Genomic DNA, 17,828 nt, shown 5'->3' on the forward strand with positions numbered 1-17,828 from the left:
ATCAAGGTCCTTCTGGATGGCATCCCTTCCCTCTAGTGTATCAGCTGCACCACTCAGCTTGGTGCGATCCGCAAACTTGCTGAGGGGGCACTCAATCCCACTATGTCATTAATAAAAATATTTGTACAGTATCAGTCCCAGTATGGACCCCTGAGGGATACCACTCATTACTGATCTCCATTTTGACATGGAGCTGTTGACTGCAACTCTTTGGATGTGGCCATCCAGCCAATTCCTTAGCAATCTAATAGTTCATCCATCAAACCCATATCTCTCCAATTTAGTTACAAGGATGTCGTGGAGGACTGTGTCAAAAGCCACACAGAAGTCAAGATAGGTGATATTTTGTCAGACATTTGACTTGTCAAGACATTTATGACGTCATTTTTTTAACATACCATCTTGTCAGCCAAGACTGACTGCAAAAAACTTGTTGAGTAACACTTAGGCTGTCATTCTTTAATCTATGCTCTCCCCTTGCATCAATTTTATCCACTTTGGTTTTCTAAACCATCAACACCACAAGGAAACTTACAGTGCAGTCTTCATACTCCTAAATCCAGCAAACAGAACAGGAGCAAATAGCAGAAAATGAAAGCTAGACAGACCAACTAAGTCATGGAAGAGGTACTTTGGTTTTCTTCAGGAGGAATAATAAAACCCTGGAACAATTAAAAACAGTGAATTTTCTCCTGCATCACAAACAAAAGCAGCAAAGACGCTGTCCTGCACTGTGAAACCAGGGCCACTGTGAGCTACCAGTATGCTGTGGCTGCGAGAGAGGTCAGTGGGATCACAGGTGGCATGGGATGATGCATTTCCAGCACAGATAAGAAAGGCTGAGTGCCACTTATACAATATATTCAGCAGGTCTAATCAACTACTTTGAAGAAAAGGAAATTCAAGTTAACAAATGCAAAGAAGCCCTGCTAGGGCAGATGACCAGGGAAAGAGCAAGCTGATCCCAGAAGACTTCAGCTATCAAAACACAAGTTGAAAACAATAGGCTTTTCTATTAACTTGGAATGGGTGTAAAAACAGGGAAGAAGAAAGGTTATTTAAGCTAACAGTCAATATTAGTACAAAAAGAAGGAAACATAGATTAATCATAAATAAAGTTAAACTGTAAATACAAATTTCTAAGCTACAATAGAAGGGTTGAGTGTTTGAAAAAAATACGAAAATTTAATTTTAAGAACATCTCCAAGCTTAGAAGCAACTCACAGCTGCAGGCTTAACTCAGAATTCCCTACTGAAGTTCCTTTAAGAGCTTTCTTCCTTTATTTGAATTTCTAAACTAAAATGATTATTTTCTTCAGATCTGTGCTGTGTACCAGTTATGCATAACAAGCAATACAGTAGCCCCTCACATACTTAAAATATTTAAAATAATCAACATGAGCTAATTCTGTTCCTACTCATTAGCTAGACAGAAAGATTACTAAAATAAATGCATTTAAGCTTTGTAAATATTACTAAAGCTTTGAGTCCTCAACAAAAAACCCCCCAAACTTTCCTTTCAGGCAAAGGCATGTTTCTGTATCACCGTCCACAGTACAAGGGCTAGATGTTTATTTCATAAATGCACTTTAGGTCCTACAGATCAACACTACTCGCACTCTCAACCCAGCTGTGATGCCTGCAGCCTGACTTGCTATTCATATTTTGGCACATTAAGGAAGGATCAGTAAGGGTAACTCTGACCCATCAATAAAATTGTGAGGTCCAAACTACGGTATCAGGACAAACACGATGTGAACACTCTAAAAAGGCCGAGGTGGTTCAATTCTGGGCTCTGACTCACATCTGGGCTCCTGAGTCCAAGCTCAACATGCAGATCCTCAGTAGGAAGGCTCCCTCCCAGCACCACCCAAGCTATCCTCCTTATTAATACAGGAGCACTCAAGGGTGCTGCTGAAATACCTTATGAAGAGACTCCCTCCTCCATTCCAACCATTTATGGCCCATCTCTGAAGAAAACTGCTATTCCAGCCCCTAAAGGTGCAGTGGGATCTTGACCTGAGTGTTCCTGAAGTGACCACAGTGTAAGGCAGGAGCACAAGCAGCAACCCTTCTTCAGGCTCTGGCCCCACTCTTCTAGGCGGATGAGGCCAGACCCATGTCAGACTCAGCTGACGAGATGTCAGCCCCTTTAACACACACACAGATGCACACTAGCTTTCTTTGCGCTTTTATCCAAACTACAAGTACATCACAGAGATCTGTGCCCACCCTGGAGCGTTCTTTACACATGGCTAAAAAAACCCAGACAGGCAGAGGGGGCAGGGGCGAAGTCTTTCAAGTAGAGTTCATGCTGACAGGTCACTGTTATCAAATCTCTCCTGGTCATACACCTCTGCTACCACCTTTCTTCCTGCAAACCAGCGCCCATTCAGAGCCTGAATGGCTTTGTGAGTCTCTGAGGCCATGGAGAACTCCACAAAGATCTTGACAATGATCTCAGCATCCTCCTCTTCTCCTTGCTTCTCCTGGTAGATGATGACCCTGTTTACAGCCCCAAATTTGCCACATTCTTCTGTCACTTCTCCCTCTAGGTCGTCATCAATGTCCTTTGGATCCACCATGTTGCGAAGCACCATCACAGTAGACTGCAGAGAGAAGGGACAAGTGAATTAATACACCTAAGAGACATTGAGATTAAATCTGCAAAGCCACATCAGACTACACAGCATGCCTGAGCACAACCAAATATTCTAGTGCTATGCCATTACAAGCATATTCCATGAAACCAATAAAGTCCCAGGTTCTCAGGGATAAATAAGTAAATTTTCTTCCCAGGCATCCAAAGCATGAACAAATCTCATTCACTGCCAGCTATGTTGTGGCTGGCCTCAGTCAGGAAAGCTCTGTGCCACCTCTTGGGCTTTTCTTAGACACATCTTTGAAGCACAATTCACCTGGAGACATCTATAATTTTTCTTGTGCTGTTGCCATCCAGTTATTTTTTGCTTTGTTATCTTCAACACCACTGTTGTGGTTTTTTTTTTTTTTTTTTTTAATTTTTCCTCATCTCTAAATAAAGTAGAAGGATTAACTAAGTCTTTCATACCTCTGACAATGGATGGTTGACCAGTTACTTTCATTACAGGGGATAATGACACATGAGCCAGTCAGAGCACCTGCAACATACCTCTCCTATGTATCCCCCCATCAAGCCCTTTCATGACTGAGCACCTCTCTGTATCACAGAATGGTTGAGGTTGGAAGGGACCTCTGGAGGTCACCTGGTCCAAGTTCCCCTGCTCAAGCAGGGCCACCTAGAGTTGCCCAGGACCATGTCCAGATGACTTCTGAGTATCTCCAAGGATAGACACTCCAGAACCTCTCCGGGCAGCCTCTGGTTTTGTGCATTACACCCAGCTCTACCACATCCCTTCGTCCCAGCTCTGGCCCGCCCAACATCATAGGGTAGCAGACTTGGCATTTCAGGCTCAGGATAATTTTAAAATACTTGTTCCAGTTCTTATTCACATTTGTATAACTGCCTTTAAGAGCCTATTAAAAGAGCAGCAAAAATAGAAGGGTACTTACAGGTTGAGAATGGTAAGCAGCTTTGCGAATGGTGTAGTTTAAGACTTTTTCAACACTGCTAAACTTTTTTCAAGCAGGCATACCAAATGAATTGGATTCTTTGGGAAAGGTACTCGTGATAGAGGAAAATTGGCTGCTAAGTCAGAAGCTCAAAGATGTACTTAAAATTACATACCCTTTGAAAGTAAAGGAGAACACTCACTAGCTAACTCATTTGTGTCCTCCCTTATGAAATGCACATCACTATCATCCCTATTTAGCAAACAAATTGTCAATTCAGTGTCAAAGCTTAGGAAATCTGCGTGTCAGATAGGAAACTCAATCAAAGCTCTGGTCATGCCCAAACAAGAAGCCTGATGAAATTATCAATACAGCCCCTTCCAAGACCCCCTCCAAAAAAAAAAACCACCAAAACTATCTATCTATTGTTCTGTTTAATGTTCTGACTTTTTCTATCATTCATTCTTGTCCTTCTTCTCACTGTAACTTTCGTGAAATTTTGTTTTATAAACACCTGAGTTTCATCCTATGGTAAAAGGTTGTGGGGAAAAGGTGGACTCAATAGTTTGGAACAGATTGCCCCTGACTATGTGCCAGCCTCACTTCTTTAATTATAAGCCAAAAGGCCATCATAGTTTGCTTTAATGATGCTAAGTAAACACACAGTTTAATCAAAGACACCTCCTAGCCGAGCCTCTTCTGGCCTAGTGATGGGTCTGAACCCTCAGAGAAACTCTGAGAAGATCCTAAAGGCAGAATAAGAACCATCACAAGCAGCACACAAGCAGGTAGACTTTGTAGTCCCCCACGAGCTCTGTGGGGTACCTACAATGCATGCTGCAGGAAGCCTGTACCACATACAAAACTGCATAGCAATACCACATTAAGACAGATCTACACATAGTAGTCTCATTTGCTGACAACTGGAACCAGCTCAGGGCAGTCACACTGCACTCACCTCCTGTTTACGAAGCAATTTCTGCATCACCATATGACGGGCGCTGCTGCCAGATATGCTCATGTGTTCCTGTTCACTCAGCATCTCTGGCCTCTCTGACTCCTGGAATACCTCCTCTTCTTCCTTCTCCTTTTTCACCTCCATCAGGCCCAATGCTGGGGGACTAGCCAGGATAGGATTCACAACTCCCACTTGCGGAATAGTGACAGGAATGGGAGGTCGGGCAGGGGTTACACCTGTAAGAGTACAAACTCTGTAGCATAAAGAAAAGAACCGACATTCTGCAACATTTGGGCACACACCAGCCAGTGATAAAGAGGACCACAGAATCTAGATGGTTTTATTTGCTCTGCACCAGCAACGACCAGGGAGACATAAGCAGCAGCTTAGTCAGCATACAGGACATAAGCACTCAATACATGCATCATATACTTGCCCAGAAGAGAGAGAGTGCAGGATTTTGCATGAAGTAACAATTATCCAGATTTTCACTCAAGAGTGCCATGCACTCCTGCTGTGAAGTTCATGTCCCTGTCGTATCTATTATATACCAAAATAAATTCCTGCTATGCTGCACAAATGAAAAAAAAAATAAATTCTTGACAAAGCAGGGTAGGGAAGAAGATTTCAGCTTCAAATTCTCCTTAGTTGTGACCCCAGCTATAGGTAACCATGCTTTGTAACAGGTACACAAGTGACAAAATGAAGAGTAAACATACCTGTAATGACTCCTGGTGCTTGTGCTGCCATTACAGCCTGTGGCAACGCCCCTAACGGCTGGGCCAGAGTCAGCGCTGGAGATACCAACCCAGGGGTTGCCAACGTGCCAAGAACCGCAGCTCCTGCCACAGCTTCCTGCAAGACAAAAAAAACCAAACCAAAAAACCCCAAGCGTTAATTCTGCATCAAGAAGTCACACTACGGCTGCATTCAGCTGAGGCTCAGCTTTTTTCACACCTAAGAAATAAGAGATGTATAGATTCTGAGGATGACAGCTCTCCAGTGCTACTGTAAAAGAAATAAGTATGCCACCCAGCCCACCAGAGAGATGTAGAAACTACGAGACACCAAGCTTTGGAAGAAAAATGTTCTCTTGCAACTCATATTTCACCCACCCTCTCAAGCTGCTAGGTTGGTTACTGAATGAAAGACACCAAGGGATTCAATACACAGTTTGAAAGATGCAGGCAATTCCAGAGCAAGAGGAATCTTTACTTGTTTCCACCTTCTACACAAATAAAACTTTTTACTGATGCCAAGGAATGTGATCCATTTAAAAAGATTAATGGGAGCTCCCATCCCACCCCCTGTGACGACAGCACCAGGACCCTGAGACCACGTGACAAACCAGGTGAGGGAACTCTTGCAGCTTAAGTTTTTCCTAAGGGATCTGGCAGAAGGTTAATCCTTGTCTGATTCAAGGAATGCTGTAGTCAAAAACACTACTGCAAGCACAAGGGACAGGGCAAGGGAGAGCACAAAACTGCTATTTTCAAAAGCTGCACACTTCTGGATCAGTTTAAACCAAAAATCTTATCTCTCTAGTCTTCATCCTTTAGGTGCAGGCAGCAACACAGCACTGAAATTGGCCTTCATGATCATAGCAACTGCTAACAATTACCACATTAGTAAATTTCTCAATGAGACAATCATATAACTAACTTTTGCCACTATCATTTTTGCTGGTAAGACCCTACTGAACTTTACTGATTTCAATAACTGGAAACTTTCTTCAAACTTCCAGCCTCAATAACTGAAACATTTTATAACCACTTCCTCTTGTTTGTGTTGTCAGCACCTCTTCTCCCATCCCGTTACCTACCTGCCTCCATAGACTGTACTTGAGCAAAAATCTGATGCACCTTTCAGCATTCTTCTATTTATACTAAGCCAAACTGTTCTAGTTCCTTCCTGCATATCAGGTTTTCCAATTCTCCCAATAATTTAAGTACTTCTCTATACCTTCTATAATCCAAATAAACATCCTGACTCTAGATGACCAGAATTCAAACATTTGAGATAAACACCTAGTTAAATGATAAAACACTTCCATAAAACTACTGAAAATAACATGCCTAAAATACACCCTAGGATCTGGGTTTTTGTTGTTGTTGCTTTCCAGCCTATTATTCTCATGATTTAGTTACACAGATCCTTCTCTTCCTTGTTTTCATGGGGCTCCTATAAGCCCTGACACCATGGAGCAAAAAATTCTGAGGTTTCATTCCTTAAATGCAGTATCTTGTACTCTACTACTACAGGCTGCATATATTTCTTAGTCCAATCTGCTGCGATATTCCAATTCTACTCTACATTAATAATGCATCTCATCTCTGTGTTGCCAACTAATTCCATTAGAGCTCTTCTCCTCATGCCTAGAATAAGGCCACTAGTATTTTTACTGGAGATGAAGTGAGACCTATCTGTAAGTAATTTCACCAGCAGAGTGAAGGGTCAGCAATTTCTAGCACAGCTCATTTCCACCTCTTCTTCTCACTTGCCTACACATCTCAAAATTAATTGTAATAGTGTTAGTCTGGTCTAATAGCTTTTCATAGGGGTTTCCATCAACTCCTGAATTGTTCATCTAGCAGGGGTATTTCCCTAAAACACCCAAACATTTTGCATTATCTGTTTCTTTTGAAAATGTTATCCTTCCTTCAAAGCTTGTGTCACGGTTTAACCCCAGCCAGCAACTAAGCACCACACAGCCGCTCACTCACTCCCCCCACACCCAGTGGGATGGGGGAGAGAATCACAAGGAATAAGGTAAAACTCGTGGCTTGAGATAAGAACAGTTTAATAGGACAGAAAGAAAGAACACTAATAATGATAATAATAACAATAATAAAACGGCAATAATAATAAAAGGATTGGAATATACAAAACAAGTGATGCACAATGCAATTGCTCACCACTCGCTGACCAATACCCAGTTAGTTCCCAAGTGGCGATCTGCCCCCGCCCCAGGCCAACTCCCCCCAGTTTATATACTGGGCATGACATCACATGGTATGGAATACCCCTTTGGCCAGTTTGGGTCAGCTGGCCTGGCTGTGTTCCCTCCCAACTTCTTGTGCCCCTCCAGCCTTCTTGCTGGCTGGGCATGAGAAGCTGAAAAATCCTTGATTTAGTACAAACACTACTCAGCAACAACTGAAAACATCGGTGTGTTATCCACATTCTTCTCATACTGAATCCAAGACATAACACTATACCAGCTACTAGAAAGAAAATTAACTCTATGCCAGCCAAAACCAGGACAGCTTGTTTTCAATCTTTCCCTACCACTGGGGTGAGAACAAAGTCTGCAGGTACCAGTTTTCCATGCTACCATAAATGAGAGTATCATGTTTGGTATGCTTCAACCATACGGCAATAGCCCTGACATGACAGACTTATAAAAAAACCCTCCAAACTACTAAGTGTACATCTGCACATGACAAACTCTGAGCTTTGCACCCACTTAGGATGCAGTAATCCCATGTGCATCATTAACCAGTCTGCCTTATGCTTCTAATGAAGGGGAAAAATACTTATGTAAGCATTCAGTGCTGTAACAAGACCATCATAATTTTTGACTACACTGGTCATTAGCTGCCCCCGCTTTTTACTTAAATGGCTAAAGAAACTTTTCCTAATAGCTTTCATTCCTTAACTTCTTTTGCAAGACTGACTTTTTTACTGTCATTGTCAAGATATTAACAATCTCTGCTACTCAACACCTCTCTCTCTTCATAGTTTCATTTGAGTGCGGAAACACTTCCTCCTTCCTTGGCAGGCATGCTAATTCCAGACTAAAGTTGCAGTTCTGACTGCAGATCCAAAGTTATATCTCTGACTTAAGTTTCTCTCTCATGTCCATGATTTCTTTAGCTCCGCTGAGTTTACTGATTAGCTTGCATTTAAAAAACCAAAACCTGTGAAATTAAAAGCTCTTACAGACCATGACTACATATGCTCTTATTTAAAATAAGCTGTTCCATACAAGAACTATGCTAGGAGCAAAAATAAGAGACATTACCTTCTGTAACTGTTCTTACCCTTTTCCCTAGTCATCTACAACTACCCACATGGCAAATCAGACACGTTACCTACATCCGTACCATGTCTAAGTAAAGGCAACAAGACTGCCAAGTATCTCTGAGGTCTTTCAGAACCTTTTTTCTATATATGGAATTTTACATTTTCCTCACAGTAACAAATCCTGAAGTATTTTGCAGAAAGAAAAAGTTAAGATTTACCCATGCCTGTAACAGATCTCTACCATTTCACTTATGAGAAGAGTTAATTGTTCTCTCTCAAAGTGATTTTGATCCAACTAATTCTTCTAGCCATGCCTCAACTTCCTTAGTCAACTGCAGAGGTTCCCAGACTTGTGAACTTTTTACTGGGGACATGCAAACGACCTGAGAGTTTCACATTAGTGGCAATTCCTCCCACTTCTGCCTTTACCTTGTGATTCAGAGAAATATTTTCAAAAAAGAGCTGTTTACAAAATTAAGTCCAGTCAGCTGATTAGCAGCACATATAGGCTGCACACCTCTGCAATTTTTTTTGCTTGAGAGAATCCATGAACCCAACAGTGCTAGAACTTGTTTCTTTCATGGGCTATGGTGACGCAGGGGGAGATTCTGCTGCCGAGGGCGAGGACAATGGACACAGAGTTGGGGGTTTGCTTTGAAAGGCAATCCTCCTCCATCAGTGCCTATTGGTCATAGCCAGGAGCTTCTGTTACTTCAAGCAAACTAAATTTGAGAAACCCTAGACTCCTGCATCAACATCCAATTCTGCTCCATCACTACATTTCCTTGTTTCTGAACCGTCTAAAGCCATTACAGTCATCTTCCACATTACTACACAGGCAGTCTTTTCAACAACAAAGTGTTGCTCATGCGATTATTACTGCCCTCATTAGTCTGCTCCCTTTCATGTACTTTCATGCATTCTTTTAGCCTCTACTATAACCATTTCCCTCATCATTAGTTTGCCTATCCAGACATGGAATCCCCTCCAATCTTCCCCCACCACTTCTTTAAATAAAGTTCTGATCAGCTGTGCCAGACTCCATTCCAAAATGCTGGTGTATGAGATCCTCACAAGTGTCAGGGGCAAGCTTCTAGATGTGAAGTCCTGGCAGCAGAGTATGATCTAGGCCAAGGGCTTTCGTTCAAACTAGTGAATACAGCTGGCTGGAACAGTTTGCATGCTTGTTTCTAGCAGGGTCACAACAATCGTCCACTTGGCTGAGTCATGCCAGCTTGTGCCTTACCTGTGCTGTGATCTTTGCTGTAGCAGCTGCTGCAGCGACAGCTGCTGCTGGAGGTAGTCCTCCTGGCGTAGCAGGTGTTAGGAGAGGCATTGGAGGAGTCACAGCTTTACCAACTCGGAGATACTGACCCCCAAGATCAAAGAGGTTCATAGAGGAAACAGCATCTTGAGAGGACTGTGCTTTCTCATATTCTGCAGTGAGAAAGAGAAATATTTACAAACGATCCTTTTTACTCCTAAACTCAGCCACTCTCTCATCACACAGCTGTGACTTGTATTTGCAAAAAACAACTGCTAAGAGTTCCAGTGAAAAGACCCTCAGGGCTTAGCTCACTCATCTTGCGCCTCTGATCGCACAAGCATTGTTGAGAAGAGTCAGCACAGCAAGATCTCTCAACCTATATTAACAGTGAGTAAAAATATCTGGCTATTAATTATATTTCTAAGTTCAGGCACAGATCTGCTCCAAATTTATTTCTATCCCATTGCTTAATGCAATTCTTCCACTAGAGTTAAAAAAAACAAACAAAACACACAACCAAAAAGAAGATGCTCCCAACCACTCTCCCTACCCCACATCAAATACCAGACAGCCATTTTACCAATGAAACCATAGCCTTTGTGTTTTCCTGTCGTGGGATCCCTGGCTAGTGTGCAGGATTTGATCTTCCCAAAGGCCTCAAACACACTCTTGATGTCATCATCTGAAAGGTCCTGATGAACAGATGCCACATAGATGCGGTTGAAAGCCCGTGCCTCTTCTGCTAGCTGGTCTATAATTGGTTGCGCCTGACCTATATTACTAGGTCTCCCAACCTGCAGAGAACACAGCAAACAGTCCATTAAGCATTCTGAAGAGCAGCAGCATGACTCACCAAGTTACAGCAGACAAGCCCTCAGCCAGCTGACTGCCTTTTCAAACCAAGTAACACCTCATAAGGCCATAATTAGCAAAGGGCAACAGTTGACTCAGCTGTGGGATACAACCTGCACTACAGGGGATTCTAGAAGTACTGAGAGCCTGGACAGACTCTGCCCTCTCCTCCACCATATTTCCCCCATTTATGCTCCCTCACCTGCCGAAGACCAACTTCCAGGAATTGAAAACAATTCTGAAAGCAAAGCACAATGCTTCTATATCTTTCTGAAGGCTCCTAAAACCCCCTTAGAAATCAGACACTGCAGATATGCAGAGTGTATCAGAGATATAAATGAGAGATATAAAACACTGCAGAAAATGCTAGTTTCCCCCCCAATTTCAATCCCCAAAGTTTCACCTTTGCAAGATCCCCTCTTACTGCCTGAAAAAAGACAGCTATAAACCTTTGCTCCTTTCTGTTTGTGCTGAATGCCTCCTTTTTGTATGGCAAGCGTGGACCTCTACTTGAAGTCCCTCACACTATTGACAGGCACAACAAAAGTCTGATGCTACTCATCTACCATCCACACAGGTACAATGTAAGATGGAGGCATTAAAATATCAAGAATCACCTTTGTTTTGTCCTCAAGAGGCTTCTATTCTATGTGTGGGTGGAAAAAACTGAGCTAGCTTGCAAGAACAAGATTCTAGGTTTTATTAGCATGCTGCGGATTTCTCCTCAGAGAGAAAGGGACCCAGAGCCACTAAGTACTCAATGGGTTGAATATCAAGGTCTATCAGGGAACAGACTTTAGGTTATTTTCCACATTACAGTGCTGTGGGAAGCATTTCTAGGCATAAAACCTTACTCACAGTAAAGAGAGCTAAGAATTTTCAGAGCATGCCTGTTACTCACCTTTATATTTCTTCCCCCGAGCATGACAGAATTCATCTGCTCCAAGGCCAGCTGAGCAGCTTCAGGTACCTCATATTCCACAAAAGCAAAACCCTAGGACAGAAGGATGTGCTTGTTGAATCATACCAGCTGTATCTTGTCCCGAATCTAGTGCCAAACTAATGCAGTCAAGACTTCCCATGTAACAGATTCCTACTATCATGGCCTGAGAAGATGTTTCCTTAAGGAAGCTTTTTATTAAAGCAGAAAATTGCATGCAGAAGTATTGACAGAAGGCTACCTGATTCCAGAGACTCTCATACTTAGAGGCTTAATAGCAAAATGCCACTGCACACAGGACTGCTAGCTGTTTGGCATCTTTCATGTGCACCACCCCCACGCACATCTGGTTCCCACTACAGAATCCTGCAAAGCTAAGTAGAGCAGGCAGCTACAAACATTTATCTTAAAGTGCTAAAAGCAGTCTGCTCTCTACAAGGATAAAGAGTCCTTCCTCTCCTGGATATATTCAGGAAGGCCTTGGAGAGAAGAAAAAACACATCACTCAAGGGCTGTTAACTAACCTTGTGTTTCATTGTAACAGAGTCCCAGGACATATCAATGCTTTTTATAGGTCCAAATGGGGCAAAGGCCTGGCGAATGGTATCTTCTCCCAGTTCATAGTATATGGAGCCCACATACACACGACACATGATGGCCAGGGCGCGCTGCCTCTGAGCTGCCATCTGTATTGGAAAGAAGAACTGGCTGGTTAGATCAGGGGGTGGTCATGGATGTCAGGACCTCTTTCCCTTCCTCCTTCCCTCCCAGGAGCTATGACCCAACAGCAGGTAGCTCCTCACTGGGCTGCAGCACAGCCTGGCACACGTAGTAATAAAGAAGTATTTTCCTGCTCAATGCACAGACTGCTGGAGTGGATAAGCACTACAGCTCACTCCCAGGGGCAGTCAAATCTTTGATGGGGTCTGCCACCTCAGGAGCCTTAACTCCAACCCCACTGATAAGGTCTAACCCTCCCCAGCCTGATCACATCTCCAGCAACACTTGCAGGAGGAGGAAATAACTTCATTCTAGGACACCTTCCCCCTCCAGGCAGCAAAGGTCTCAATTCTAGACACTATTAGCAATCCCTCCCATTCCCTCCCGCAAGGGACAGCAAGAGATCCAATATTGGGCACCACCTAGTCACTCCCTCCCCCCGCCCCATCCTCCCAGGCAGCAAAGGATCTGGAATTGGGTACCTCCTCCCCACTCCCTCAAGCATCACACACCACCTCCTCCCCCCGCCCCACCCCAGGCAGTACGAGATCCAGTACTAGGCACCACTTCCACCGCACAGTTCAAAAGCAAAGCAAAAAAAATTAAATGGTTAAATGAAACTTCTGAGTTAAGTGTGTGGTGCTAGTACTTATCACTGCCTGTTGTTACTGGCTCAGATAGTGGTGCAGCCCCCAAAGACTCCGCCCTTATCAGTTTCGGTGCAGAGAAGGTCTCTGTGCTATTTTCTCCTAAGTATGCCTGAAAACCTGTTTGCAAGACAAATCCAGAAATTTCTTACAGCAGGTATCCAAAAAAGCAGTATATCCTTCAATTATTTTTCACCCTTATTGCAATTCTAGAATTGCTACTACTAATGAACATTATTCTAGGAAGATGCTGCCTACAAAAAATCACAGGTTTGGCCAGCATATCCTAGCAGCACGTCTTGGGACCAAGGCGGAAATTAGGTCTCTGTAGAGGCAGCTCCCTATGATCAGCAAGACTGAATTACAGTGCGTTGGAGATATGCACAGGGCTTCATTCTTGTTCTGTGTGGAACAGATGGAACAAATGTAAAGCAGTAAGGGCTACGGACTGTTGCAGAGTAGGCAAATGCAGCATTAAGCTTGATGCCTCTCTCCCTTCCCAGCACCACAGTGCTTGGCACCAAAGCAGGGAGCTCTGAACAACCACCTCTTCCCCACCACCACTGTTTAAGAGGGTCTTTAATCAAGGCCTTTACAAGAGGCCTACTTTCAGAATGCCATAACAAGCATGAGCACAATGAGCTCTGATGTGTCTGGGGATGCTGCAACTCAAATGGCAAAATAGGAGGGACAGCATTTTATCTGTGATAGTCACAGAAGCACGGACACAAACTGTACCTGAAGAAATCCTTCTCCCTCATAGTACCCGTACATGATTGACATTGACCATAGGAGGAAACAAACTGTAAAGGTTCAACTCCTATTATTCAATACAGCAGGGATACTATAAATAGGAATGGTTCTCACCCCATACTGCTGCTCCTGAAGTGATATTAAGCTTGCCTCTTGACTGGGTTTAAGTATTTCACAGTTAAAAATAAGCTGTTTTTCAATTTACTCTGCAATGCTGTGACTAGGAGGACTATGGCACGTGTACACGCAGGACAGCTGATGTGTTGTCTCCCAGGTTCTCCAACACATTCCCAGCTTTGGTGCAGGAAAGCCAGTGATCAGTAGCCCCTCAGTCTGTGTAGTGTGTCCATTTATGGGTTCAGAGCCATCACCATTCTAACGCCAAGTGTCTAAGTGAAGTGCCTCACCCATGGTGCCACAGACTGTGATAAAAATTTAGGGTTTTACTAGGAGTGCTTCTTGACAAGACACTGCAGCCTTGCACCAGGCAGAGGGATCTTCCACCTTCTGAAGGGTCTATATATACAAAGAGGACATGCTCTTGTTTTCAGTTATCAATGCAACAGGTGCAAGAAAAACAGCATTTGTCCTCTCCCATGGCAGCAACCTGTACAGGAGGAAATCCCCATCTTACTCTGCTGCAGAGATCCTAACAAAATAGCTGGGGTGGAGTTAGGAGGACTCTCTGTTACATGAGCAACATATTAGAAATTGGGACCTACAAAAGGCAGAACTGAGGTGGACCATGATGACTACAGGCATACGTGGATCACTAACAGGAATTGGTAGTGTCAAGTCAGGGGAATGATGCAATGTACACCTGTGAACTAAGTGCATGACAGCATCAGAAACTCATGACTAGAAATCTCATTGTTTTCCCCAGCTATAACTAAGTAGATTTTACTGGCCACTGGCCCTCTTCCTCCACCTATAAAATGGAGTTTGAAGTATCTGCAACCTTCATAAAGGCAGCAGCTAATAGTTGTATGTATGTAATGGTGGTGTTAAGTGCTTATGAAGGTTATTTTAAGGACAAGCCAAAACATCATCTCGGAGTGATCCTTTAAACAAAGGAGGTGATGCAAAAACATCACCACTAGCTTCAATTTTAATAGAACGCCAGGAAATTGTGCTCTTCTTGCTGAAGTGACATGGAAATCTTGCGCTGTAATACTTGGAGGATCAAGTAGACAGGAAGCTTTAATCTCAGGCACTAAGATACCACAATAGGAAGTTTAGGCTGCACTTCCTTCATGTAGGGACTGATGAATCTTGTCAACAGGAAAAAGTGTTGGACAGAGGTCTGTTTGCATTTTCGGCATTCCTGATGGGCTTTGGGATAAAGCATTTGCTGAGGACAGGGTATCCTAACTACATTGAACTGCACCACAGCCAAATGAGTCAGCGCAGACTCCTGCTTCTAGATTCTGTCCCATCAGCAGTAGTCTCTGACTCCCTAGAGAGGGAGCAATGTCTTAGGAAAAGGATTCACAATACTGACTATGCCCTTAAGGCTAATGAGAAATTAAACGTTTCCTGTGACATTATCAGTACACACTTTTCATCTGTTGCCCAGCTGTGAATAATGAGCCAAAAAATTTTTTTAGGCAAAATTGATGGAGTTATGATATCAAGTAAGCACCTACATTAATTGATAGAAGTTTCTTGGGCATAAGCACTCAGGAACCAGTTATGTCAAATTCACATCGAGATGTATGCTTCTATTCCATTCCAAACTTACATACCTCCATGAAATTTTTTTGGCTCCCCTGCTGACACACTACCTACTGTGGCAGTGTTAAAGGAGGGAAAACAAGTGATTTTAGTTTTAGTGCATCTTTCATTTTGGAGTACAAGCCTCCGGTTGCACTCTACACCAAGCAGAAATATTATATTCCAGCAAGATGGAAAAATATTTACAAATTTACAAACGAATTTATAAATGAACCTTTGCGGGCAGAGTGGAACTTACAGGACACTTTCTGCAGTGGCCATTGTGCAACATGTCTAGGAAAAAGGAGGAGATGGATAGTCCCAGGTAATTAAGCTCTTTGTGGCATCTGATTAGAAATTCCAGCACTAAAGGACTGCACAGATTCTCTGAATAGTCCTGCAGTTTTGTTACTTCCATCCTGCTTTTACTTTACTTGAAACATGCCATATTCACCTAGTCTGGAAACATGCACAGTAAAGAGCAGTCTTACATCTGGGCTACAACATGTTCTGCAAACCTATAGTGCCCCAGTCCTCCCCAGCACCTTAGCTGCCAGGTCTCCAGTGCTGTGAGTTTGTTTCATAAGAAATTGCCCATTTGTGAGTTACCTTGGCAGTTAGTTTTAGGTCAGGACCTCAGAACTGTAGCATCCCTAGAAATGCAGCTCCCACAATTTCACAGGTGTGTTCAGAACTGTTCGAAATCTAAAGCTTTCTTTGCCAACTGACTCCAGGACCCCGACTGCCAGTGTCACAGCAGACTGCACCCAGCCTAGGGTCTTCCTCTGGGGAGTTTACACTTTGCCTCTGCTTGTTGTGCTTGTCCATAACAGGTGGGTATGTGGGAGGGTTGTGCTGGGTTGAATTAAGAGCATTGTATTACCACTACATACTTCCCCACTCTAGGCCCTGACTAAGACAAAGTGCCCAAGAAGAAGTGAATATGTCTATTGACCGATTGTAAAGGTGAGAGAGGATCTCCAAAGCCCATTGTCACTGCTGCCATCTGAAAGACAGTAAAGACAGAGTTCAGTCTGTTGGAGCTGAGCATACTACGGCTGTTTGTAAAAACTCAAGCAGAGCGGCGGCACAGGGAACCTGCGAGAGAGGCCTCTCCTTCCTTGCCCCTCACTGCCTGGTCCCAAGGACTGTCCAGCGCTGGGACCCTGCAGATTCCAGTCCCACCAGGTCAGGGTGGAGTTGTGCTGCTGCCACTGCCTCAGGAAGCAGGGTCTTCTCCCAGGGGGGACTCAAGGCAATAGTAACCTCTGCAACCACTGTCGTTGATTCACCCCCAGCATTTAAAAAGGAGCCCCCTCAACTAGATCAGACACTCAGAAACATGCACAGCCCTGAAAGGCCAGAGCTGCCTAATGTGGCAAGCACATCCACAGTGATTCTTCATTAAAAAAATCCAACATCCCAAAGCCATTATTTTGGGCTTCCTAACTTTGAGTAGAAGGCAGTGAGATGTGTTCAAGAAACCTCTGACGGAAGGGAGATTTAAATACCAGTTAAGGGTTCTCCCAGTACATAGGCATTCCAGCATTAGCAGGAATAGCCAATGGAACTTCTCTGAAATTGAGAGGACCTGGGTGAAGGGGAGGGAAATGGGGTAGCACGGTCAGTAACATAGGACAGACAGGTACCCTCCCCTCAAAGCAGAAGAGATGGTGAAAGGATACTGTTCCCAGTAACCCTAGACACCACCTTAAATAAAAGTCGAAAGTGAAACCCACAGCAAATTCTTTGGCTTCTGGCATTTCAAGAAGCATTTGGCCAATCAACAGGAGAGAAAGTCTTAAAAATTTACTCTTTGAATGAGTGAAATCTGGGGGCAATTTGTGCAGGTGAGTAAAGGGGGTTTCTTTAGTGAGTTGAAGACAGTATATTTCAATTTCACTGTGGAAACACAAGCACATGTACCTGGCTCCAGGCAGGCCTCAGGGCTGTGCTCTGGTTCTAAGTGCAAAAAGAACTCCACCTTGTGGGGGAGAGGAAGACACAGAAGGAGCATCTCAGAGGGTCTCTCACCTGAAGGTTGGTGAGCTGCTGTTGCTGGTGGGCGATGGTTTGCTTCACCAGCACACTCTTGATACTCTGCTCCATCGCATACTTCTTTGCCTAAAAAGAAATACAGACTCTGTAGTCATAGGACAAAACCACAGAGCAGGGAACGATGTTTGATTTTACACCACAGTTGCCCAGAACCACACAACTGGCTGCCAGTGGAACTTTTCGGCACTCCAGCCCTAAGCACTAAGGCACTGTACATGAGCCAGCGGCCAACAGCTTACTAACATCTTGGTCTGCATCTTGGAGTCGTGAGCCCTGAAATACAGCATAATGCTTGAGCAGAGGATTGGATGGACTCAATCTGCGGCAGGCGCAATGTTAGGA

General features: G+C 43.7%; 1 protein-coding gene across 12 annotated transcripts in view; it reads right to left on the bottom strand.

Moving 5' to 3' along the window:
- Positions 1 to 2,178: 2,178 nt before the first annotated feature.
- Positions 2,179 to 17,828, bottom strand: part of PUF60 (poly-U binding splicing factor 60KDa) — a 33,453-nt gene continuing 17,803 nt past the window's right edge. For 10 of the 12 annotated variants that reach the window (XM_010566776.1, XM_010566771.1, XM_010566777.1 and 7 more), the window contains 9 exons: positions 17,463 to 17,552; positions 16,384 to 16,434; positions 12,120 to 12,281; positions 11,557 to 11,649; positions 10,384 to 10,597; positions 9,783 to 9,973; positions 5,230 to 5,365; positions 4,511 to 4,746; positions 2,179 to 2,609 (listed from right to left, as the gene is read on the bottom strand). In XM_010566776.1, the coding sequence (XP_010565078.1) occupies positions 2,310 to 2,609; positions 4,511 to 4,746; positions 5,230 to 5,365; positions 9,783 to 9,973; positions 10,384 to 10,597; positions 11,557 to 11,649; positions 12,120 to 12,281; positions 16,384 to 16,434; positions 17,463 to 17,552 (1,473 nt within the window). In that variant the 3' untranslated portion in view covers positions 2,179 to 2,309. The remainder of the gene's footprint in view (positions 2,610 to 4,510; positions 4,747 to 5,229; positions 5,366 to 9,782; positions 9,974 to 10,383; positions 10,598 to 11,556; positions 11,650 to 12,119; positions 12,282 to 16,383; positions 16,435 to 17,462; positions 17,553 to 17,828) is intronic. The other 2 variants (XM_010566780.1, XM_010566774.1) reach the window with 1 other exon arrangement.

Source organism: Haliaeetus leucocephalus, unplaced genomic scaffold (genome assembly GCF_000737465.1).
Source record: "Haliaeetus leucocephalus isolate CR32 unplaced genomic scaffold, Haliaeetus_leucocephalus-4.0 Scaffold218, whole genome shotgun sequence".
NCBI classification, from domain to species: domain Eukaryota; kingdom Metazoa; phylum Chordata; class Aves; order Accipitriformes; family Accipitridae; genus Haliaeetus; species Haliaeetus leucocephalus.